The sequence below is a fragment of the Strongylocentrotus purpuratus genome, unplaced genomic scaffold (assembly GCF_000002235.5).
Source record: "Strongylocentrotus purpuratus isolate Spur 01 unplaced genomic scaffold, Spur_5.0 spur5_scaffold_9, whole genome shotgun sequence".
Classification (NCBI taxonomy): domain Eukaryota; kingdom Metazoa; phylum Echinodermata; class Echinoidea; order Camarodonta; family Strongylocentrotidae; genus Strongylocentrotus; species Strongylocentrotus purpuratus.
Genome location: NW_022145615.1, coordinates 35,111,904 through 35,137,652, shown reverse-complemented (window position 1 = coordinate 35,137,652; position 25,749 = coordinate 35,111,904). Strand labels below are relative to the sequence as shown.

Sequence of the window (25,749 nt, the reverse complement as noted above, 5' to 3'; positions counted from 1 at the left end):
TTAATCGCATTTTTGTGAAAAAAAATAAAATTTAGAATTAAAAAAAAATGTCAATTTTTATCAAATTTTTAAAAAAATATTTTGAGTCGTTGCAAAATTTTTGGCGCGATTTTCAGAATTTAAACCCCCCCCCCCCCTTTGGATAAAATCCTGCGTACGCCTCTGTAGGTTGGTATAACACTTATACCATTTAGTGCTCTTTAGATTGGTATAACGCTTATACCAATTAGTGCTCTTTAGATTGGTATAACGCTTATACCATTTAGTGTCTGTAGATAGGTATAACGCTTATACCATTTAGTGCTCTGTAGTATACAAATATACACTGTCTAGAGAGGTTCTGGTTAAAACTATCACAAGAGGTGACTCCAATAGTACTATTTGCTGAGGGGTATATTTGTTTTATATCATGCATTAAAAATTAATTAAATTTTTTTTTTTTTTAATTTTTTGGAAAAAATTAAAATTTAGAATTAAAAAAAAATGTCTAATTTTATCAAAAAAGATTTTTAATATTTTGAGTTGTTGCGAAATTTTTGGCGCGATTTTCAGATTTTAAAACCACCCTTTGAAAAAAATCCTGCGTACGCCTCTGTAGGTTGGTATAACGCTTATACCATTTAGTGCCCTGTAGGTTGGTATAACGCTTATACCATTTAGTGCTCTGTAGATTGGTATAACGCTTATACCATTTAGTGCTCTGTAGATTGGTATAACGCTTATACCATTTAGTGCTCTCTAGATTGGTATAACGCTTATACCATTTAGTGCTCTGTAGATTGGTATAACGCTTATACCATTTAGTGCTCTGTAGTATACAAATATACACTGTCTTGAGAGGTTCTGGTTAAGACTATGCGCAAGAGGTGACTCCAATAGTGCTATTTGCTGAGGGATATATTTGTTTGATATCATGCATCAATTTTTTTTTTTTTTTTTTTTTTTTTTAAATCCTATTTTTTGGAAAAAAATAAAATTTAGAATTTTAAAAAAATGTCAATTTTTATCAAAAAAGATTTAAAGTATTTTGAGTCGTTGCTAAATTTTCGCCCTGTAGGTTGGTATAACGCTTATACCATTTAGTGCCCTATAGGTTGGTATAACGCTTTTACCATTTAGTGCTCTGTAGATTGGTATAACGCTTATACCATCTAGTGCTCTGTAGATTGGTATAACGCTTATACCATTTAGTGCTCTGTAGATTGGTATAACGCTTATACCATTTAGTGCCCTGTAGGTTGGTATAACGCTTATACCATTTAGTGCCCTGTAGATTGGTATAACGCTTATACCATTTAGTGCTCTGTAGATTGGTATAACGCTTATACCATTTAGTGCCCTGTAGGTTGGTATAACGCTTATACCATTTAGTTCTCTGTTGTTTGGTATAACGCTTATACCATTTAGTGCTCAGTTAATAAATGTAGCATTTATCATATCCCATCAATGTTACTGTATTAATAAGTGTCATATATCTTGTAATTTTCTTTTTGTGTTTGTATTTCTGAAATTATCATGTTATTTGTACTAAGCATTTTTTTAAATACTGAATGTCTTGCCTTACAAATAAAAATAAAATTACCAAAACAAAATGAATGAGTGGCTGTTTTATTATTTGTGGCTTCTGTAATGCATTAACAACTCATGTGTAATTTATTAATTGATGATTTTATAATTCATGAACTTATTTAAGATTAAGCAGAACCATCATTAAAAGGGTAACAATAATTTGATTCTGGCTACTGGTATCTTTCACATAGCCTTGAAGAAAAGTAAAAGAGAAACCCAGAACCTGAAAATTAAACAATTTTGGTGTAAATCTGGATTTCAGCTGTCCAGATTGAAATAATTTGTTGTTTGATGTGTTTGGTTTTCATGATAAAGGTGTTGAAGGGATTACTGTTCGGTAAGACTTGTTCTCATGAAGATTTGAGGAAAGAGTGGAATTAAGGGATGTATACATGTAAGTTGTTTGTACTGTGCTTAACAGGTTATTATATATAGCATTGTGTACCATATGCCATTGATTGTTTTATGTTATTCATTATTACAATTACCAGTTGACTTTGGGGACGTCATTGCGTTGTGTCTTTTTAGTGGTTACACCCTTACATGTTTGGGAGCAGTTTAAATCGAGGGATGGCGTTTATGCCTGCCTTTGATTTGGAGGTCTAGGGATATCCAGCTCCAAAGAAGAGGAAGGGCATGTGTGTGTATCGGGTTTTTACAGACGTGTATCTATCAGATATGATTATTTACGTCTGGGGACCGACCTTTAAACGTCACCATCCGAAAGACGTGACTCAGCTTCGAACCTGCGTCCTCGGCTGAATCAGTTTGTAACTTCCACTTTTAGCTGGATCACAGGCGCACGCCACAACGCCTAGGGCCCCCAGGTGTGCCGAAAATGATGTAATATTATTTAAATTAACAAGTACTTTTATGCTGCCTGGGAGAGACGGGGTACATTGATTGAGAGGTGGGGTACGTGGATTGAGAGACAGGGTACATGGATTGAGAGATGGGGTACATTGAGAGACAGGGGTACATGGATTGAGAGATGGGGTACAATGAGAGACAGGGGTACATGGATTGAGAGATGGGGTACATTGAGAGACATGGTACATGGATTGAGAGATGGGGTACATGGAAAGATGGGGGTACATGGATTGAGAGATGGGGTACATTGAGAGACAGGTGTACATGGATTGAGAGATGGGGTACATTGAGAGACAGGGTACATGGAGAGATGGGGGTACATGGATTGAGAGATGGGGTACATTGAGAGACAGGTGTACATGGAGAGATGGGGGTACATGGATTGAGAGATGGGGTACATTGAGAGACAGGGTACATGGAGAGATGGGGGTACATGGATTGAGAGATGGGGTACATTGAGAGACAGGTGTACATGGATTGAGAGATGGGGTACATGGATTGAGAGATGGGGTACATGGATTGAGAGACGGGGTACATGGAGAGATGGGGGTACATGGATTGAGAGATGGGGTACATTGAGAGACAGGGGTACATGGATTGAGAGATGGGGTACATTGAGAGACAGGGTACATGGATTGAGAGATGGGGTACATTGAGAGACAGGGTACATGGATTGAGAGATGGGGTACATGGAAAGATGGGGGTACATGGATTGAGAGATGGGGTACATTGAGAGACAGGGTACATGGATTGAGAGATGGGGTACATGGAAAGATGGGGGTACATGGAGAGACAGGGTACATGGATTGAGAGATGGGGTACATGGATTGAGAGATGGGGTACATTGAGAGACAGGGGTGCATGGATTGAGAGATGGGGTACATTGAGAGACAGGGTACATGGATGGAGAGATGGGGTACATTGAGAGACAGGGTACATGGATGGAGAGATGGGGTACATTGAGAGACAGGGTACATGGATGGAGAGATGGGGTACATTGAGAGACAGGGGTACGTGGATTGAGAGATGGGGTACATTGAGAGACAGGGTGCATGGATTGAGAGATAGGGTACATTGAGAGACAGGGTACATGGATGGAGAGATGGGGTTCATTGAGAGACAGGGTACATGGATTGAGAGATGGGGTACATGGAAAGATGGGGGTACATGGAGAGACAGGGTACATGGATTGAGAGATGGGGTACATTGAGAGACAGGGTACATGGATTGAGAGATGGGGTACATTGAGAGACAGGGTACATGGAGAGATGGGGGTACATGGATTGAGAGATGGGGTACATTGAGAGATGGGGTACATGGATTGAGAGATGGGGTACATGGAAAGATGGGGGTACATGGAGAGACAGGGTACATGGATTGAGAGATGGGGTACATTGAGAGATGGGGTACATGGATTGAGAGATGGGGTACATTGAGAGATGGGGTACATGGATTGAGAGATGGGGTACATTGAGAGATGGGGTACATGGATTGAGAGATGGGGTACATTGAGAGATGGGGTAAATGGATTGAGAGATGGGGTACATGGAAAGATGGGGGTACATGGAGAGACAGGGTACATGGATTGAGAGATGGGGTACATTGAGAGACAGGGTACATGGAGAGATGGGGGTACATATGGATTGAGAGATGGGGTACATTGAGAGACAGGGGTACATGTATTGAGAGATGGGGTACATGGATTGAGAGATGGGGTACATGGAGAGATGGGGGTACATGGATTGAGAGATGGGGTACATGGAGAGATGGGGGTACATGGATGGAGATATGGGGTACACGGAGAGATGGGGTACATGGAGAGATGGGGTACATGGATTGAGAGATGGGGTACATTGAGAGACAGGGGTACATGGATTGAGAGATGGGGTACATTGAGAGACAGGGGTACGTGGATTGAGAGATGGGGTACATTGAGAGACAGGGGTGCATGGATTGAGAGATAGGGTACATTGAGAGACAGGGTACAGGGATTGAGACCCGGCCCCCCCCCCCCCCCCCCCACTCAGAGGTCGGAATGACCGCATGCGTGTTGCCAAAATGTCTGGTAAAGGGGTACTTTTCGTGCGACAAAGTCCGGCCCGAGATTTGTAAAAAAAAAAGGGTGTATTTGACTTTTCACCCGGAGATTTCTTTAAAAAGGGGGTGTTTTTCTTTTTTTCTCTCATCTCTTTGGAATCCTGAGAAATTATTCCGAATTTAGGGGGGTACATTGAGCATTTTTCCTGATTTAGGGGGGTCTCCAAGGCAGGAAAAGCCCTCAAAAAGCCCGCGAAAGGGGGGTTCGGAAATGTTGGCAGTCCTCAGATAGGGGGTGCTTTCAAAAAGAGGGTACGAGCATATGCGTACCCTAAATAACACTGAGTGGGGGGGGGGGCCGGGGATTGAGAGATGGGGTACATTGACAGATGGGGTAAATGGATTGAGAGATGGGGTACATGGAGAGATGGGGTACATGGATTGAGAGATGGGGTACATGGAAAGATGGGGGTACATGGAGAGACAGGGTACATGGATTGAGAGATGGGTACATTGAGAGACAGGGTACATTGAGAGATGGGGGTACATGGATTGAGAGATGGGGTACATTGAGAGACTGGGGTACATGGATTGAGAGATGGGGTACATGGAGAGATGGGGGTACATGGATTGAGAGATGGGGTACATGGAGAGATGGGGGTACATGGAGAGATGGGGGTACATGGAGAGATGGGGGTACATGGATTGAGAGATGGGGTACATTTAGAGACAGGGGTACATGGATTGAGAGATAGGGTACATTGAGAGACAGGGTACATGGATTGAGAGATGGGGTACATGGAGAGATGGGGGTACATGGATTGAGAGATGGGGTACATTGAGAGACAGGGTACATGGATTGAGAGATGGGGTACATGGAGAGATGGGGGTACATGGATTGAGAGATGGGGTACATGGAGAGATGGGGGTACATATGGATTGAGAGATGGGGTACATTTAGAGACAGGGGTACATGGATTGAGAGATGGGGTACATTGAGAGACAGGGGTACATGGATTGAGAGACAGGGGTACATGGATTGAGAGATGGGGTACATGGATTGAGAGATGGGGTACATTGAGAGACAGGGTACATGGATTGAGAGATGGGGTACATTGAGAGATGGGGTAAATGGATTGAGAGATGGGGTACATGGAGAGATTGGGTAAATGGATTGAGAGATGGGGTACATGGAGAGATGGGGTACATGGATTGAGAGATGGGGGTACATGGAGAGATGGGGGTACATGGAGAGCGGTACATGGTTAGGACAAAAGGGACGAGGCGTTGCTGCAAGTGACACATAATTACTTCCTTAAATTTGCACTTGCTAGACCGAAAAAATAAAAACAGAGAGTTACATAGTTTATAAGTTAGGAACACACAAATGATTATATTCTTGACAATTTGCCCCTAAATGTAACATTAAAATGTGAAAACAATGATGCTTAAATACCTTTAAGGTACATATCTACAGAAGCTAGTCCCAAGACGAGACAGCAAAACATTTTTTTTTTAAAGTGTAAAAGACAATCGAGGATAGAGAGATATTAAGAGAGAGAGAGAGAGAGAGAGGGATGAGGGAAAACGAAAGTAAACACTTATGAAATGAACTGGAGAAGGGAAAAGAAAAGAAAAGTAGTGCATAGAAAAGGACGCCGGTAGAAATACAGTGTGAGTCAACAAAGGTTTCCACCTAGAAAATTGCTAATAATTTAAAAAAATCATCTAAGAACAATAAATTATTATACATCTGATGAAAGAACGATTTATCCCACATCATTTGGTATCATGTTTGTGTGGTATGTTTACACGCTTGAATGAGGCATTGTTTGCGAGAGTGCAAAAATCGGCTTGCGCCAAAGTTGATATTTTAATTAAAACAATTGGGATTTGGGTATTGAATCGGTTTTTGCAGATCCAAATAACATCCCTAACAAAAGTAATCATGCCACACATATCAAATATTGAATATCAAATATAGATGAACATTTGTGCGCGTGTGTGTGTGCGTGTGTGACTTTGCTTCTGCAAAAAGCATAAGCAATGCATTTCATTTGATACATTCAATTCATTCTCTCACTCCGCTAATCCCAACATAATACATGCTGTGGGCATCACTTTGGCGCAAGTCGATTTTTGCACTCTCGCAAACAATGCCACCTGTTCATCTAAGCGTGAACACATACCACACAAAAATGATACCAAATGATTTGGGATAAAACACTCTTTCATAAGATGTATAATAATTTACTGTTTATAGATAATTTTTAAAATAATTAACACTTTTCTAGGTGTAAACTTTTTTTTTGACTCACACTGTAGAGGAAAATAAATGATGCAGCCTTATCTAAGAACTACCTCAAGAGCAGAATTGTGTCAAATCTATATTTTTACAAATTTTAGAATATGCCTTTTTATGCTGTGTAACTGGACGTAAATTCCACAATATTAAACAAGAGGAATGAATATATTTATATTATAGTGACTTTGTTTATACATTTGTTGTCACAAGTGGAATCTTTAAAAAGCATTTGTACAAAATACAATATATGAATAATAACCGCGATCGATAGTTACTCCATATGGCATGAGTACGTCAGAGATGCTACGTGAAGCTTGAGAAAATTATTTACATACATATATATGACGTACAATCTTTAAATAGCTAACCGCAATATTATTGTGCATTTTTATTTCACAATAGGATCTGCACAAAAGAAAATGGAAGGCAGACATGCGGAGTTTATGACTTGCAGAATGAATCGCACCGTGTAAATTGACATACGGGCCATATGCATACAATATTCGTTAAACGCATGCAGAACTGTAAAATGGCGAGCATAGCAGAGATCGTTATTGGATTATTATGCATAACTACTGGGCTTGTTAACCATGTTCAGAGTCGTAAGTATCTTGATTTAATCAAATTAAACTTGTTAAAAACTTGTTTTAAAATGTTTAAATCATTTGAATTTAGTCTAAAGTTTGCTCACATGACAGAAGAGGCGGAAGAGGAAGTATATTCATTGAATTTATATTATTCTACCATCTACTTCAAATGAGTTGACTCAATTTAACTTAAATTAAATTAAAAGGTGGCAGTTTAATTGCCCCTCTCCTGACAGATTCCCAACTTATTCAAGATGCATTCATGGTCCGTGTATCAGCTACGTCATATATTTCATTTATAGTACTTCACACAAGATGACCGCCATGTTTAACATTTGCAGTCCATTTCTTACGAATATGGGTGTATAAGGAAGTAACATAGACAAACTGCAAAAGCCTTGGCATTTCTTGTGCCAATGAACACAATTCGAAAACAGATGAGAGAATAATGGATGCGTAGCTTGTTTTGTTTTTTTTAAATAATTTTGTGTATGTTACATTTATGAGTATTATTATCATCATCGCCATTATTATTATAATCACCTTTTTTTGCATTTCATCCTTTAAAGAATTCGAAAGGTTAATCCCGAAATCGAGCTTGTGGAGTTTCTTTCAATACTTGATCATTTAGAATCTGTTATTATTTTGTATATTCCTTGCCCTAGATTAACCCAGGGAGTCTCATCTAACTAACCTAACAATAGAGATATATATTTCAGGAAGTCAAATCAAATGTTGGAATGTTCATCAAGTTTTAAGTTTGAAAAGGCAATGATATCATGTATACTGAAGCGCATTATAATTCCAGATGATGAAACCTAAATGAAAGCACGATCAAGTGAACAGAGCAACTATGCCAATTCCTCTCTCACCTCCCTGGTATGCCACCGTACTTGTCTTTAATATTGACTGTATAACTGCATATCTACATCTGAATACACCATGACATATTAATTTGACTTATATCAGTCATCTAAAGTCGCATCAAATATCCTATTTTGTCTACACAGAGAGTCAATATGACGTACGGCTTACGGATGGTGATCAATACAACAATGGTCGAGTGGAGATCTACTATAATAATGAATGGGTGACAGTGTGTGATTACAACTGGGGTGATGATGAGGCTCAAATCGTATGTCGCCAACTCGGATACAACTCTGGGAATGCAGTTGTTAGATATAATGCTTATTATGGGCCAGGATCGGGTAGCATCTTTAACGTGTACTGCTCGTTTTTCTCTGAATCAGGTCTATCGGCATGTTCCTTTATTGAGTCTTCTTTCTACAGCTGTACTCATGATAATGATGCAGGAGTTGAGTGTGGTAAGTTGTTTTTTTAACATAAAAAAGAAAGAAAATAGATTCCTCATCGTAGAGAGGATTCTTGTATATCGTCAGTGATAGGTCTAGAGCATATATCCAGTCGTGAAGGGAACACTGGCGTCATATGGATACGATAACCAATGGGTGCATGCGACAAGGCTGTCGAGTTGGTTTAGGGTGAAGATAGGGGTGTAGTCATCTTTCTTTTTTTCACCTTCAAACATGTAAAAATTATCTAAATTCGTCTATATCGCTCACTCTAGAAAGGTAATAAAAACAATACCAATAGTCAGGGTTTATACAGCGCTTAATACATCGATGATATTTCAAAGCGCTTTACAGATGTATTATAACTATACCCCTGTCATCGGATTCAGGCTGGCCCGCACACAATGTATGCAATATTATCCACTCCCTGTGAAGCATTCCAGCCAATAGCCATTTTACAGACGCTCGCAATGCGCTGGGTAAACTACAATGGTTTTGCATCCTACCAGGCACCCATTTAACGCCTGGGTGGAGACTGGCAAATGTGGATTAATGTCTTGCTAAAGGACGTCAGTGCTGGGATTCGAACCTTCAACCCTTTGATTAAGAGTCAAGTGAATAAACCGCTATACCACCACACCTCCTTATTCTGAAAGACAAACCTTTTAGTCTGCGTTTACAATACTTATAAAAAAATATGTTGATAATTTCATATCCATAGCTACGTAATGATATTCATTCTCCATTACTGCAGATAAACATACATAGATTTTCCCATTTACACTGGAAATGGACATAATATTGTATTTAGAAAATCATTACAATGGCTAAATAAGACTCTTAATTTGTCATCGTGTTGTGATTACTGACTTTCATTAAAGTGTTTTATTTTCCTGTTAAGTCAATGATGAATAATTGCATCATATTTCGATTGTGCATGAACGTTTTTTTTTCCTTTTGTATTTTCTAAGATAATTCAATATTACGGATCTTATTCCTATAGATTCTATGATTTTAGCTATTTCATGCTATTATGATGCCAGAAAAAAAAATCGACCATAACGAATGTTTTGGAAAGGGTCAGCATTTTGGCAGTGATGTGGTCTATATGTAATCTTGATATCCCTCTAGTATATTTTCATAACAAAATTATCCGGTCAAGATAAAAACGTGTCAGAAATTGAGCATTCCTGAACGAAAAACAAAGAAGTTAATATTCGGCCAAGAGAGGTTAGCCCCACGGCATGCAAGATTGTTTCTGTACGCCTATGCCGATATAAGCATAGTTATATATAGAAGTTCCTATACCATGGCATGTATACAATCGAGATATCGAAATCATGCTTGCATCTTGGTAATTTGATCCACCTACGCAACGGACCATCGTATACCTCTGTGTATTATAATAGCATAATTTTCAAGATTAGTTCCACGTCATAGTAATTAGCCCTCACATTATGCACAGGTTTGAGTGCGTCGGTAGGGATTGTGTGCGCAAGGTACCTTTGAATGGTTTTAGACCAAATTCAAAGGTACCGCGTGCACACAATTCCACCGACCCACGAATTAAACCTGTGCATCATCTGTTTTATAAGATGGGGCCCCAAAAATTGTCAAAAATGCACAATTTTGTTATTTTACAGATTTAACGGATGCATGGAAAAAAATCATGCGTCTGGTAATTACCGGAAGCATGATATTTTTTTTACCGGACGCATGGTTCTGAACTTATCATGAAATTTAAAAAAAAATAAAAAATAAAAATTGTCAGTGCAAACTTTAAAAAATATTATAGATTTTTTTTTTTAACACATTATAATTATCAAAAAACACGAAAAACAAATAATTATCAACAAAATCATTAAAAAAAAGAAAAATTATATAAAAATAAAATTATTAAAAAAACAAAAAAATGAGATTTTTTTTAAAAGGATATCGGTGGTATCGATCGCCGATATCAAATCAAATCAAATCAATTAGGTTTAAAGAAGCGCATGCATGTAGCCGGTATTGGAATGATTGTATAAAGAAGGTATTAAACACATTTTATAACACATTACAGGATAGCATGTCCCTATGCACTTCAAATAGAAAGAGTAACACTAACATTTCCGTCTGCAATTTGATATCCTTAAAATAATGTAAAAGGTATTCGGGAGAAAAATAAAAGAAGAAGCATTTTCAAATGGTGCAAAGAAAAAGGTGGGAATATTATTTTTTTACAGGAAACCTTTAGCACACAAGATATAGTTAATACTTGGAATTCGATGTGGGAAGGCGAATGTATATACAGCCACGGTACTAATCATGGTAAAGGAGTTATGATACTATTTGATAGTGGAGTAAATATTAAGATACGACACACAGTTATCGATGAAAATGGCAGATACATTTTTGCAGTTGGTTTTCTGCAGAATAAGGAGGTAATATTCGGAAATGTTTACTTCCCTGTTGGGAGCAAAGAGTTGGAACAATTGGAGTTTCTGGGCAAAGTTAGAAATATTTTGGAAAAAGATGAATTCAAAAATAAACCTCTCATTATTGGAGGGGATTTTAATATGGTTAGAGATGTACATTTAGATTAAAGTGGACATAATGTTAATAAAAAACAGTCTAAGCTTAGCTATGAATTTGAAAAGTTTTTAATTGACTATAATGCCACAGACATATGGCGTGTCAAAAATAATTTAAAGAAACAATTTACATATCACCAACAGAATCCTAAAATGCATAGTAGATTGGACTACTGGGTTATTTCGGAGAGCATAGAAGATATGGTATTTAGCTGCAAAATATTAACTTCAATTTCACCGGACCACTCAGCAGTAGAACTGATTATTAAACTACATTCTTCTACTAATCCTGTAATAAAAGCAGGATATTGGAAATTTAATAACAGTTTATGTAACGATGCAGATTATGTGAAAAGTATGAAAGAAGAAATAACACGGTTGAAACTCAATCTATCCAAAGAGATAATAGATAATAGAATATTATGGGATTATGTTAAAATGGAGATACGAAGTTTTACAAGAAAATACTGTAAGAAAAAAGCCAAAGAAAGAAAGGATAAGATTGTTGGTTTGGAAAAAGAAATTTCAAAGTTAGAGGAAGAATTACAAATACCAGCGAAGGTGAATGACAATTCTTTGATTAACGATTTGGAAAAGAAAAGAAGGGAATTGAAAAGTCTTTACGGTTATATAATAAAGTGAAGGGGTAAAAATCAGATCTCGAGCCCAATGGTTTGAAAGTGGAGAAAGAGAAACGGCATATTTTAAGCAACTAATAGATTTCAAAGAGAAAAAAAGTGCTATTAAAGAATTACAAGTAGATGGAAATATAACTGATGATGAAAAAGATATCATACAAGAAATTAGAAGATTTTATTCTAAACTGTATGCTAAATCAGAAGAAGGATTATGCGAAAATATTAATTTTTTCCCCAAAACCTTACCCAAATTAACAGAAAATCAGAGGAAGCTATGTGAAGGAAAAATTAACCAGGGAGAGTGTATTGAAATCTTAAAAGAAATGCAGTTAAATAAATCCCCAGGAAATGACGGATTAAATGTAGAATTTTATATTACATTCTGGCATGTAGTTGGTGACTTAAATCTTAAGGCATTTAACGATACCATGAAATTCAAGGAATTGTCGCCTTCTCAAAAACAAGCAATCATAACGCTTATACATAAGGATGGTAAAGACCCCAAATTCATTAGTAATTATAGACCTATCTCCTTACTCAACGTAGACTATAAGATTATTACCAAAATACTTTCTAAAAGAATAAAAAAAAGTTTTGAATGAAATTGTGTCGGTCGATCAAGTAGGTTATTTAAAAGAAAGAAACATCGGTGATGCAATCAGATTAATCAATGATATGATTTTTCATACTTCTTGTTTTAACAAACCAGGGTACCTATTGGCAATAGATTATGAAAAAGCTTTCGACTCGATTTCACATAGTTTTCTTCAGAAAGTGCTCATTTCTTTCGGGTTTGGGCCAATGTTTTGTGAATGGGTTACAATTTTACTTACCAATGCTCAAAGTTGTGTTTTTAATGGGGGTAAATCAACCCGATATTTTAAAGTTCAAAGGGGTGTAAGACAAGGAGATCCGTTATCTCCATATTTATTTATTTTATGCATAGAATGCTTAGCTCACTGCATTAGAAATGATAAGTTGGTAAAAGGTATTTGTTTTGGAGAAACAGAAATAAAGATGATCTTATATGCAGATGACATGTCAATTTTTGTACGAGACATAAACTCGATTAATAGAATAGAGGTAATCATGGAAAATTTTAGGAAAATATCAGGACTAAAGATTAATGGAAATAAAACATTCATTTTACCCTTAGGATCTTCTGTTGGCTCTGCGACTGTGTATCCTTTTGGAAAGGAGGCACACATTTTAAAAATACTCGGTATATATTTTAGATTAGATCCCAATGTGGCGGAAGAGATGAATTACAAAGAAATATTAAGCAAAATAAAGAAATTGTTAAATTGGTGGAAACAAAGAGATCTTACTTTGAAAACATACGCATATTCAAAACTAATTTATGTAAGCTCTTTGACTCCAGTGCCTGAATGGGTTATAAAAGAAATTGATGAGATCTGTTTTAATTTTCTATGGCGAGGTAAAGACAAAATTTAAAAAAGTACGATGTATTTTGATTACAAGCAAGGAGGATTAAAAATGTGTAACTTTCAACTTTTTGTGAAAGTACAACAAGTGATGTGGATTAAAAGACTTGTAACAGGAAACCAGAGAGTTAAATGGAAAAAGTATTTCAAATTTTTAATGAGACCTTTTGGAGGAAATCTTATTTTTTACTGTAACTATTTACCTAACAAGATCGATATACAATTACCAAAATACTATCGGGATTTAATAAACATTTGGTTAGATATGAATGATTTTATTAAAAAAGATACAACTCACAAAGGGAATGAAATTTTTTTAAATAATAGGTTTATACACAATAGTGGAAGAACATACTTCAATGAAAATCTTTTCTTAAAAAATACTTATAGATTGTACCATATTATAGATGGAAAAGGAACATTAAAGTCGGAAACTTATTTCAGATGTATGGGACTAGAGGAAGAGGAAATATCAATGCTTAAAGAAATCTATGGTAATATACCTAAGGAATGGAAAATCGAATTAACAAAGAGGCAAATTTCATTTCATGATCTAAAAATAGAATTTATGTTCACAAAAAAAAAACATTCCAATTTGAATCGGTTTGTTCGAAAAATCTGTACAGGGCATGCATACAAAAAATGCAAGACGTCCCTGTCAGTTTTCAGAATTTACATTCATCATACAATCTGTCGGTTAAAGAAATTGAAAAGGTTTTTGTCCGACCAAGAATTAGTCCTTTAGATAATAAACTAAGAGAATTTCAATTCAAATTGCTTTATAAAATTGTTTATGTCAATCGTTATTTATACAGGTTTCAATTCATATTAAGTGATAAATGCTCATTTTGTGGAAAAGAAGAGGAAACATATAGGCACATATTTTTTGAATGCGAAATGGTGAGAAAATTATGGGATCAATGTAGTGATAGTTTGGATATTCCAATCCTTAAAGATATGAGCTGGAAGGAAGTTCACATTGGATTAGACGAAATAACCGAAGATAGGCAAATGATTAATCACGTGGTTTTATTAATTAAATATTTGATATTTATTAGTAGGGAAAAAAAGAAGCCTCCAAGTATTGAAGAAATAAGAGAGAAAATATTCAAAAGTAAACAGGAAGAAAGAAAGAGTGCTACTGAACGAAATACGTTGACGCTCCACTATAAAAAATGGGAACATCTCAAGGTAAACATGGATAATATGCAAGAAAATGCAAGGGATGAGGAAAGGGATGGCCTGCCCGGTTCACAGCTGTGTGTGATTGACCGGTCTCGACTGCCATAGACTGCCCACGTCTTCTTGTATCGTTTTTTTTTTTTTTTTTTTTTCTGTTTTTGTTTTGTGTTTGTTGTTGTTGGTTTTGTTTTTAACGGGGGTAGGGGATATAACAAACTTCATTCATTCGATATAACTAAGTTGATTGTAGTCTGTACTTTGTTCCAATATGTTATAAATTATAATATGTAATAGGGATACTAGTACTACAGAACAAAATATAGAGGGGGGGGGGGTTATAACAATATTAATTCATTCAATATAATTGAGATTACTGTATTTTGTACTCTGTAATTGGTTTCAATATGTTATATATTACAATTTGTATGAATTAATATTATTTATTGAGTGAAAACAATAAAGAATATTACAAAACAAAAAATAATGTATTCACTCAATACAAAAAAACAGACACATAGAATTGCGAATAAACGCATACATGTATAACAAATATAAAAAGATGGACATAGCAAAATCAGTAGATGACAACACAAATAACATAAATTGAGTGGGGACAGATTAAAGATCTACTCAAAGATCTTGTGAATTCGACCCCTTAGAATAAAATAAATTGCATTGTATACTGTTGCATGTACAACAACAGGAGGGAGAGAATACATATACAGCTACAGCTGGGTCAGAGAGAAACAAGAGAGGGAGATAGATATAGAGAGAGAGAGAGGGGAAGAGGAAGGAAAATTGAAGGAGAGAAAGGCAAGATGAGAAGTAAAGTTAATACATAGGATGAAATTAGACCCAAGCAGAATAATAGTACATACAAAATAGAAAATAGAAATAACAATTATAAAAAGAAAAAAACCCATACAAACCAGGGATATAACAATTAACATTGACATAAACAACAAACAACAGGTGACTCAATGTGGATAAGATTGTAAAAGCCTTTCTTTGTATTGTCTCTTGAAAACATTCAGAGAGCATGCAGATTTTAGATAAGGTGGCAATGCATTCCATAGTTTGGGACCTGCATAGTAAATTGTCTTTTGAGAAACTGAAGTTCTTGCATATGGGATGTGAAAGTCTGCATTTGAACGAGTATCGCGTGCATCCAGTTTAAAAAAAATTACATGGTAATTGACCAATCAGATTGCAGGGATTCTTCTTCCCATCTTATAAAATGTATTGACCTATATGAGAAATGAAACGTTACACCAACATTTCGTCGAGAAAAAATGGATAGAGCATGGTGTAATGCATTGCTTTATTTGTAATCCCCTTTTATAGGTGATGGAACAACAACATCAACTTCTTTCTTCCCAAGTACTTCCATCCGTCTTGTTGGTGGCGCATCTGCAGATGAGGGTCGAGTAGAAATCTACTATAACGGTGAATGGGGTACCGTTTGTGATGATTCGTGGGACGATAATGATGCTGAGGTTGTTTGTAGACAACTTGGATTGTCAACATACTCTGCAGTTGCCTGGACAAGTACCGGTATTTACGGACGAGGGACTGGTCGTATTCTTCTGGATGAGGTTAATTGTTATGGTTACGAGTACTCCCTGACAGCCTGCTCATCCAATGGGTGGTATAACACTGACTGTTCTCATCATGAAGACGCTGGTGTACGCTGTGGTAAGTGTTCTAAGTTTGTATTGTTATTAAAAGCTATCATTATAGGTTATATGGGGTAATAATTGTGGAGCTCCAGTGGCGTAGACAGGTTCGTACACCGGGGGGGATGACTCAGGGCCGGATCTAGCTTTTTGCTATAAAGGGGGGGGTCGACCAATAATGACGATGCGGAGCATCGTCCACGACCCGCGAAGCGGCGAGCCGATTTTTTGGGGGGTGTTTATTTGAACCCCGTAATTAAGTGATGTTTTCCTGGCATCTATTAACACAATGGAGACCATAAAAAGCAGTGCATGATAACGTCTTTTTAAATCAAGTAACAGTTAAATACACAGTTATATCCAGAGTTATCTTGCGTTTGGTTAAGTTACCAGATGAGTTGAATATCTTCTCACAATATTTGCACTTGAAAGGGTTTCTCTCCATTGTGCGTTCTTTTTTTTCTTTTTTTCTTTTTTTTTCTTTTTTTTTTTCCTTTTTTTTGTTTTGTTTGTTTTTTGGGCCGCCCAAGGGGGGGGGGGGGTTTAAACCCCCTAAACCCCCCCCCCCGTAGATCCGCGCCTGTTTAATCTTGTGGTTATCTTGTGGTTTCCAAACCACAAGATAACCAAAAAATACTTGTAAGATATTCTTTTTTTTTACCGTCTGAATTGGCTTTCACCGTGTGAATGCGGCTAATAACAATAAACACAATTACAATAATGATGAGGATTATTATTATCATCATCATAATTATTATTATTATTATTATTATTATAATTGTTATCATTATTATTATTACTATTATTATCATCATTATGACTTATTAAGTAAGCAAATATCATTCCCCAAAACCTGGGGGGATGATTGTAAATGCCATCCCCCCACCTTGTGAGGTGGGGGGATGCATCCCCCTCATCCCCCCCCCCCCCCGTTGTCTACGCCCCTGAGCTCCAGGAGTATCAAGTTTGACAGACACGAGTGCTATACAAGAACCCACTATCATTATGATAATCCGAAGAAGTATACTTTCTTTTTTAGTTGAGTATATCAACCTTTTGCCTTTTTCCTCATGCATATAATATATGTATACATATATAGTGTGCTATTAATTAGAAAATTGTTGTATCTCTTTATTTGAAGTGCTAGTAAACAGCAAGCAATCTAGCAAACAAGAACAATAATATGAAATATGATTAGTGAATCAACTTGTATATTGGTTTGGTTTGCTATAAACAGTGTGGCTCGTTCCTGACTAGGTGATTACGATCGGGAAGGCTATAGGTCCTCAGCAGTATTATACCCTCTTCATTGAAATTATAGGAGGTGAATGGGGGCTTTTATGAGAAGGTGGAAGTGGTTCTTATCAAAAAGAAAAAGAGGCACATGTTAAAATAAACGGGGCACTTATCAGAGATGACAAGAGGTAATTTATGAGAAGGGGAAGAAGCACTTATAAGAAGGAAAAAGAGCACATGTTAGACAGGAAAAGGGGCACGTGTCAAAATAAAAGGGACAGTTCTTAGAGGTGAAAAGGGGCATTCATCAGAGATGAAAAGAGCACTTATCAGGAGGGGAAGGGGCACTTATGAGAATGAGAAGGGACACTTTTCATAGGTTAAAAGGGGCATTTTATGATAACGGGATAGTTATTAAAAGGGGAAGGGTCACTTCTTACAAAAGGAAGGGGGCACTTGTCAAAGTAAAAGGGGCACCTCTCAGATTTGGATAGGGCAATTATCAGAGGTGAAAAGGGGCACTTACTAGAGATTAAAAAGGGCACTTATGAGAATGGAAATTGGACACTTATTGCAAAGGAAAGTGAAAACTTGTCGAAGAAAAATGGGCACGTGTCAAAATAAAAGGGGCACTTATCAGAGGTAAAGAGGGGAAGGGCACTTTTACTAGGTGATAGGGACACTTGTCAAAGTAAAAAGGGCACTTTTCCTATGTAAAAAGGGGCACTTTTGCAAAGTTAAAGGAGCCGCCTCTGTGTATATATATACATGAATATCCCGTACTAAACCTTTCTCTCAATATATGTATACATGTTCTAAATAATTGGAAATACTGATAGAGTTTTAGAAAATAAAAACTGGTGATTCGGAGGTGATGTCTGCTATAGTGCTTGGTGGTATCCAAGAAGAACAGTCCAAAATGTAACTTGAAACTGAAAGAACAGATTATTAAACAAGTCTCGTCATTTAACTACCTCGGCAGCATGATTACCGAGGATGCCAGATGTGAGACAGAGATCAAGAGAAGGATAGCTCTCGCTAAATCTGCATTTTCACAGTTAGGCAAAACTCTGACAAATCGAACAATGAGTATGAGGACCAGAATAAGAGTATTGAATTGTTACATCTACCCAGTACTTTTGAATGGTAGTGAAACATGGACTTTAGCCTCTGTTACTAAAAAGCGTTTGGAAAGTTGCGAAATGTGATTTTTAAGAAGAATAATGAAAATCCCCTGGACTGACAAAGTTAGTAATGAGGAAGTTCTTACACGAGCTCGAGTGCAAAGGAAAATGATACGTGAGATGTTGATTAGGCAGTTGAAGTTCATTGGTCACGTTACACGTAAAGAGGCCTAGAGAATCTTGCTTTGACAGGGAAAAATGTGGGAAGAAGGAGTAGGGAAAGAAGGAGGATACTTTGAATGGACAGTCTGCAGAAATTGTTGGAAGAGAGAGGAGTGAAAGAACTGGAAGTAGTACCAATACAGAAGGCTAGGAGCCGAGGGTTGTGGAACAGCATGATCGCACGATATGGCACTTAGAGAGAGATAGAGAGAGAGAGAGAGTCTGCTATAGTACTGCGGAAATGCATTTTCCCTCAATTTTTTTTTAAATTTAATTACTTTGAGATGCATTTCCACAAACTGTAATAAAAAAAAAAAATTTCAACGAAATTGTTCGTTTGAATGATGTATATATATATATATACCACTTATGTATTTGTGTTCCTCTCTCTCTCTCTCTCTCCTATGTCGCCCTCTCCCCATTCTCTCTTTTTCTATCACTCTCTGTCTCTCTCCAATCTCTCTCCGTCAACTTTTTTCCCCTTTACTAATTTACCTGCCCCCAATTTTACTTTATATATATTTTGAATCTCTTGTTTTGTAGGCCTAATCAGATATGATAAGCTGAATACCAGTCAGATCAGCATACACAATTTCACAATACTCTGACATAACACTGAGTCCACCACAAAAATAAACAAAACTTTTGAAATTTTCTCATCTTAGATCTTGGTATATGCATTTATATATTTTGAACATGCCACGAGAAGTTTGATATTTCTACAATATTTGAGGAGTTGAAAGGGAAAAAGTAACCGGGTATCATTTTGTCATCCAGTGATATGACACTATACAATTATGAGTAATATGGCAAGTTCTATATTCACGTGTTTAACTTTTTACAGCCGAGAGAGTTTACAAATGAGCATGAACAAAGATAATATCGAAAATAATATCGCTAGTGATATTCGTTTGTCTCGCAATGTGGTCAATAAGGAATCTAAAAGATCACGACGTTTCGTATGCTACTGCGATACTTCGTCAGGTGATAAAAACTAGTTGTTGTTGTTTTTTGTTGTAATGGCAATCAGTCAAGACCTGACTATTATCACCAACGCCTTTCTTTTTAATATTAATTTCTTTCTTTCTTTTTTTTTTTTAATTAGAGTATCAAAAATAAACATTAAATATAGGCTTCTCTCTTTTTTCTTTTTTTTCCTTCTTTTCCCCCTTAAAATGAAATGAAAGAGAAAATAGATGAAGAAAAAAATAAAAAATAAAAATACGACAAAATGTAGATTTTTGTATCCTGTAGGTTATCGCGTAGTCCTGTCCGTTCTAAGACACCGTCCAGACACCGTCCTGTCTCTCGGGTGTAGACAGGGGGCTCCCTTTGGGAAATCATTAATAATCTGGAAACTCGAAAGAAGAAAGGAATTGATCAACAATTTTAAAATCAAGAGGGTACTTTTCCGGGAAATTGGCTTTGAGCGACTTCGCAGACTTTAATAAACCTTCGATTAAAAGAAAAACAATTTTGTGATAGAGTGGTGTTTATAATACATGTTGCGTTGGATAATTAAAATGTTTAGGGGAACCAAACAAAATGTGGGCTTTTGTGAGTGGTGGTGCAAAAAAAAAAAAAAAAGCTCGATTATTTTGGGTTAATTGAAACGTTTCGTTCTTACAACAAAACGGTATAAAGCGTTTTGAATGTTAGCTTCTGATGAATTTAAGAGCCTTAAAATATCGTCGGGATTTATACAATCTGTTTCAGCGAGTAGCATGGATCTTTCAATTAAATATTTCGGGCACTTTGCTATAAAGTGTTCAGTGGTTTCTACTTCTCGACACGAGTTACAGTGTCCAGTTGGATGTATTCCCATTCGGCCTAGATCCGCGTTAAGACCGATGTGTCCAAGTCGTAAACGACGTATTATCTTTTCTTTTGCTCGCTCTAGTTTTCAATTGAAGGTTTGTGAAACCGATTTTTGGATTGTTTTGTAGTGTGTATTTGGAGAAACCTGCCATCTTAATTGCCACAGCTCGGTAAAATGCCTCTCTAAAATGCTGTTCACTTCTGAGATATTAAGGCTGTTTGTTATTTCAATGTGTTTGCTGAGGGCTGCCTTGGCATGAAAATCCGCACATTCATTTCCTGTTATTCCACAGTGGGAGGGAATCCATTCAAAGCTAACATTTATATTTTTTAATTTAAGGTGGGATAAGCTTACAAGTATTTCTGAAATAAAATTCTCTTCTTTTTTGTTCTTTATTGCTACTAAGTCACTTAATGAGTCGCTGAATATAACTGATCCTACATATAAAGTATCTAACTGGTGTAACCAATTGAGGGCCAGCATTATCCCCGCCAGCTCAGCTCTATATGAGGATGTTCCGTCAGACAATCTCTTTGATTGTTTACACGCGAAGTAAGGAACATAGAAAGCTGCAGAACAACGTCCTTCTTTAGGGAGTTTGGACCCATCTGTGAATATGTGAAGTTGGCTAAACCATTTTGTGTTTATTATCTCTAAACTTCTCTGTTGCAAAAGCAGTGGATTATCAGATTTGTTTATCTGACTAGCCAATTCAATTGATATAACAGGCTCCGTTAGTAACCATGGGGGGAAGTTTAGGGGTTTTAATTTTTCTACAGAAAGGTGTTTGTTAGAGTTTTCTGTTCGATAACCAAACGGTTTGTTGCACTGTTTTCCTTTCATATACTGATACTGCCAACAAGGTTGTAAACTTGGAAAAACTGGATGCTTAGGTTGTTGTTCTATGCTGTGCTTATATTTTAGGGCTAGTTGTTGTCTCCTAAGATCTAATGGGGCTTCTCCCATTTCTACTTGGAGAGACGCTAGTGAAGTTAACGGTAGGGCACCTGCACATATCCTTAAGGATTGGTATTGAATCGGATCTAACTATTGTAAGCAAGGGTCTTTTATACTTTACGGGAGGACCGGCGGAGCGGTCTATAATTCGATCGATAATTGGAACAATAACGCCCAATGCCTATTGGTCGACGCACACGGTGATCGAGGCCGCTGGTTCGGCTGATGCACCAGGCCTATTGGCCGACGCATACGGTACTCAACCAATCAACGGGCCGCTGGCTCGGGCCGTCTGCTGAATGGAATCGACCGTTGTTGGCTGGCAGGACGGCGAGTGTCATGGCGTCGTATCGTCCGCATCCAAAATTCGGGGATATCGATCCCGTTGTCTCTGTTGAAATTATTAGGATTGAGACGGATATTGATAGCTTCTTTTACCCTCCGTGTATACCAATGCCGTTCCTGGGAAAGGCACTGAACCCCGTCCCAGTCTGGTTGATGCTGGTTATCCCAAGCATGTTCGGCTACGGCTGAGTTGTCAGTTCGACGGAGTCTGACGTCCCTCTTATGCTCAGTGATTCTTTCTTTTATCGGACGGGCAGTTTCACCGATGTAGGATCTATCACATCCTTTACAAGGGATGTTGTACACAATGCCGTCCCGTCTATGTGGAGGAATTGGATCCTTGGGGCGTGTAAGTTGTTGACGTAGGGTGGTATCTGATCTGAAAACCGTTCGAATGCCATGGCTCTCTAGGCGGCGATTGAGTTGTTGGGAGACCCCATCAATGTACGGCAAGACTGTAAAAGTCTTGTATACCTTCTGATCCCTGGGTTCTGACGATCTATTCTTGGTATTGTGTATAAAACGGCGTGGGTAACCGTTGAGACTCAGGGCACTGCGAACACGGGTCCGTTCTTTGCATGGCTGGTGTGGACTTGTCACAATGCGTGAAGCTCTGTCAAATAGACATTTCACTAGACCTCTCTTCACCGATATGGGATGGTGAGAGTCAAACGCTATGTACTGGTCTGTGTGGGTAGGCTTCCTATAGACTGAGGTGGAGAGCCTATGGTTGTCGTGTCTATGAACTAGAGTGTCTAAGAATGCTATCTTCCCTTCACACTCTATCTCTGATGTGAACTGGATGGTTGGTTCAAGGCTATTCATGTGTTTAAGCAGCTTATCTGTTTCAGAGATGGGAACTATGATGAAGGTGTCATCTACGTATCTCTTCCAAACACGAGGCAAGCAAGAGAGGGGACATGTGTCCAACGCTTCTTCTTTGGAGAGTTTCGAAGGTACGCGGTGCCTATATATTTACGTAACTATACGCGATCGTACGCCAGCCTACGCATAATCTACGCAGTGACTATGAGAAAGCAACATGTTTTTCATAAATACGTAGCCTAATTACGACGTACTCGGTACGCCACACTACAAACTCTACGCAGCTCCGGTGTGAAAGGGGCTTAGTTAACATTTGAATGGCCCGATTTAACAATTGATTGCACGGATAGTGAATTTGAATAACGGATTTCGAATTTGAAATCTGATTCAACGCTGCACAAATTCAAATGCCCGGAATATGAACTTGAATGAAAAAAGTGTGAAATTGGCCGCAAACACCTTACTAGGTTTTTTGCAATTTACTTGACTGTTTCGTGAGTGTTGCAGATGTTGAATGGATTGTTTCTTGTTTGATTTAACCCTAATAAGGCCCGGGGAGGGGGCATCATGCCCCCCCACCCTACACTATTTTTCTGATTGTTCGGGAACGCATATGGATGGCGCCCCGCAGCTTGCTGACTTTTTTTTTACCGAGTCTTGCGCAACTTTTTAAAGATTTTTTTTGAAAATCGGACCTACGGTTACAAGGTCACGTGACCTTTTGTCTTTGCATGTCAGCCCGAAAATCGCACATTTTCATGATTTGTGTACAAAACCTAAGGAAACGTCATTTTTCCTAAAAAAACTACTATAAATGGAAACTGAAAAAGAGTATGATATGTGATTTTTGCTCATGACTAAGGCCTAGTTCCATCTAGATGATAAAGACTACGAGACTACAGTATTCATATTAAAGTACAAGCCCTACTTTTTCATTTTGAGTTTAAATCAAAATGATAATCATAATGCCCCCCCCCCCCGGCCGTACTCAGACCTCAAATAGCCCGGCCTTTTAGTGTTAATGTTATTCTACGTGTTGCTTTCATTTTGAGAAGTTTTGAGCCCTTAAACGTGGTATTAAGCACAATTTGTAGAGAAAGTTGCCAGAATGTACTAGTAAACGTGCCATTTGATATTATTTCATGGTCATTGTAGGCCTGGTTTGTCTGAGAATGTACGGAAATGACATTCCTGGCATTTTTAAGAGTTATCAGCATTTTAAAAGGAAACATTATTATTTAGTTTCAATAAAGATAAAATTATCCCAAGTCATAGATACCACTTCGAGGGGATCCATCGGATGAGAGATCCGACGGATATAGTTATCACTATCTCCTATCTCTTTTCTACTCTTACATACAGGTATAAATCATAATAATAATAATACAATAATGACAATTTCATTCCGATAGTATCCCCACCCAGATAACTTCCCATTATCTTTCCGACTGAGTTCTTCAAAAATGCACTTTTAAAAGCTGAATAGTACCTTCAAACATACTATCATGACAATTTTTTCTGTATTGGTGATACAATTATGTTGAGGTTTAAACTTATGATCTCAGCGGCTAAAACGGCAGAAAATTGTAAAGGTAAATAATGTCGTATTTAGATCAAAAGTCAAATTCTCTATTACTATTTTGTCATTGTTAACAGGCCCAATAACATCACCACGTGTTATTGGAACAATGTCATTCGTCGGGATATCTTTATTCTTGCTACTCGTCATCGGTATTGTGGTGGTCTGTCGAGTTTGTAATACCAAGCCGATTCCTACACACATCGCGTCGCATGGTACAGAACTCACCACTATCAACAATGGATCTACAACCACCAATCAATATACTGCCAGTCCTTCTGCTGTGACCCAGGGAACCCCTATCTCATATCTGCCCCCACCTGCTACCGCACCATCCACAGTGACAGTGCTTCCTCCAGGATATTCGTCTCAATCTCAAGCACCAGTTAACCCTTCACTGTCCCCCGGAGCTCGTAACCCAGAGACAGGTCAGTCCCAGTTTCCTGAAGAACATGAATACCTTGAAGTGAATCCTGGAGTACCTCCACCAGACGGTGCAAATACCTACCAAGATCTAGACTTAACCCATCAAGAAAGCTCTTATCAAGATCTTAACCAGTTTCCTGAAGATAATGATTACCTTGAAGTGAATCCTGGAACACCTCCACCAGACAGTACAAATACCTACCAAGATCTAGACTTAACCCATCAAGAAAGCTCTTATCAAGATCTTAACCTTGCTTAGAATAAGGTAGAATTGTCCATGAAACGATGACCAACGAGAATTGGGAAATGTGATGAAATTAAATAAAACCAAACGTAGAAGTGAGTTACCAGAAGCATGCTATATGGCATGTAAACGTGATAATGCCCCTCTGTCAGCCATGCACAAACAAAAAGCACTTTTTTTTGTATAGGCAATGGATGTGTTTACAGTCAGTCAGTTAAGAATTATATTGATATGAACAGAATAATTCCAAATATGTATTTTAATCTCTAAATTTATATCAAAGTTTATACGTTTCTAATTTTTCTTAAGCGCTTTGAAACCTTTTTAAGGTTTATTGCAACATATAAGAATGCTTCTATTGTTATCAATATTATTATAAATGTCCTACAATGGAATAATTTGTGTTTCGAAATACTTATTGAGGAGGAAATTCATTGTATTGTTATTATGATGTCAGCATGCATCATATTCATCGTCTTATCAGTGTATATAAGAGGGTTACAAATATCATTCTCCCGACATTGTTTTTGTTTACCCCGGCTATTTCCCCCCAGTCTGTAGAATCCCCCAAGTATTATTCTTAAAGGTACGCAAACTATTCTTAAATGCAAGAGGCAGATTTGTTTTCTCTTTATTTTGATGTTTAATGTTTTAATATATATATATAAAATAACAATAATAATGACAATAATAATCTAAATACAAAAATAAGTTTTACTTCTGGTAGTTTGCAAATCAGAATTATTGCCTTCATGCTACCAACATTTTATCTCTGTA

General features: G+C 37.4%; 1 protein-coding gene across 1 annotated transcript; it reads left to right on the top strand.

Moving 5' to 3' along the window:
* The first annotated feature begins 6,771 nt into the window (after positions 1–6,771).
* Positions 6,772–25,141, top strand: LOC100891929 (deleted in malignant brain tumors 1 protein). Its single transcript, XM_030976477.1, has 4 exons — positions 6,772–7,383; positions 8,379–8,693; positions 15,864–16,214; positions 24,380–25,141. Exons 1-4 carry the CDS (start codon positions 7,272–7,274, stop codon positions 24,985–24,987), a joined length of 1,386 nt encoding a protein of 461 aa, XP_030832337.1. The 5' UTR covers positions 6,772–7,271; the 3' UTR covers positions 24,988–25,141.
* The last annotated feature ends 608 nt before the right edge of the window (positions 25,142–25,749 follow it).

Excerpts from the sequence above, each read along its gene's own strand:
- LOC100891929 (XM_030976477.1), top strand. The coding sequence starts at position 7,272 with ATGCATACAATATTCGTTAAACGCATGCAGAACTGTAAAATGGCGAGC. Across the intron at positions 7,384-8,378 it reads TGTTAACCATGTTCAGAGTC|AGAGTCAATATGACGTACGG; the intron begins GTAAGTATCTTG and ends TTGTCTACACAG. Across the intron at positions 8,694-15,863 it reads TGATGCAGGAGTTGAGTGTG|GTGATGGAACAACAACATCA; the intron begins GTAAGTTGTTTT and ends CCCCTTTTATAG.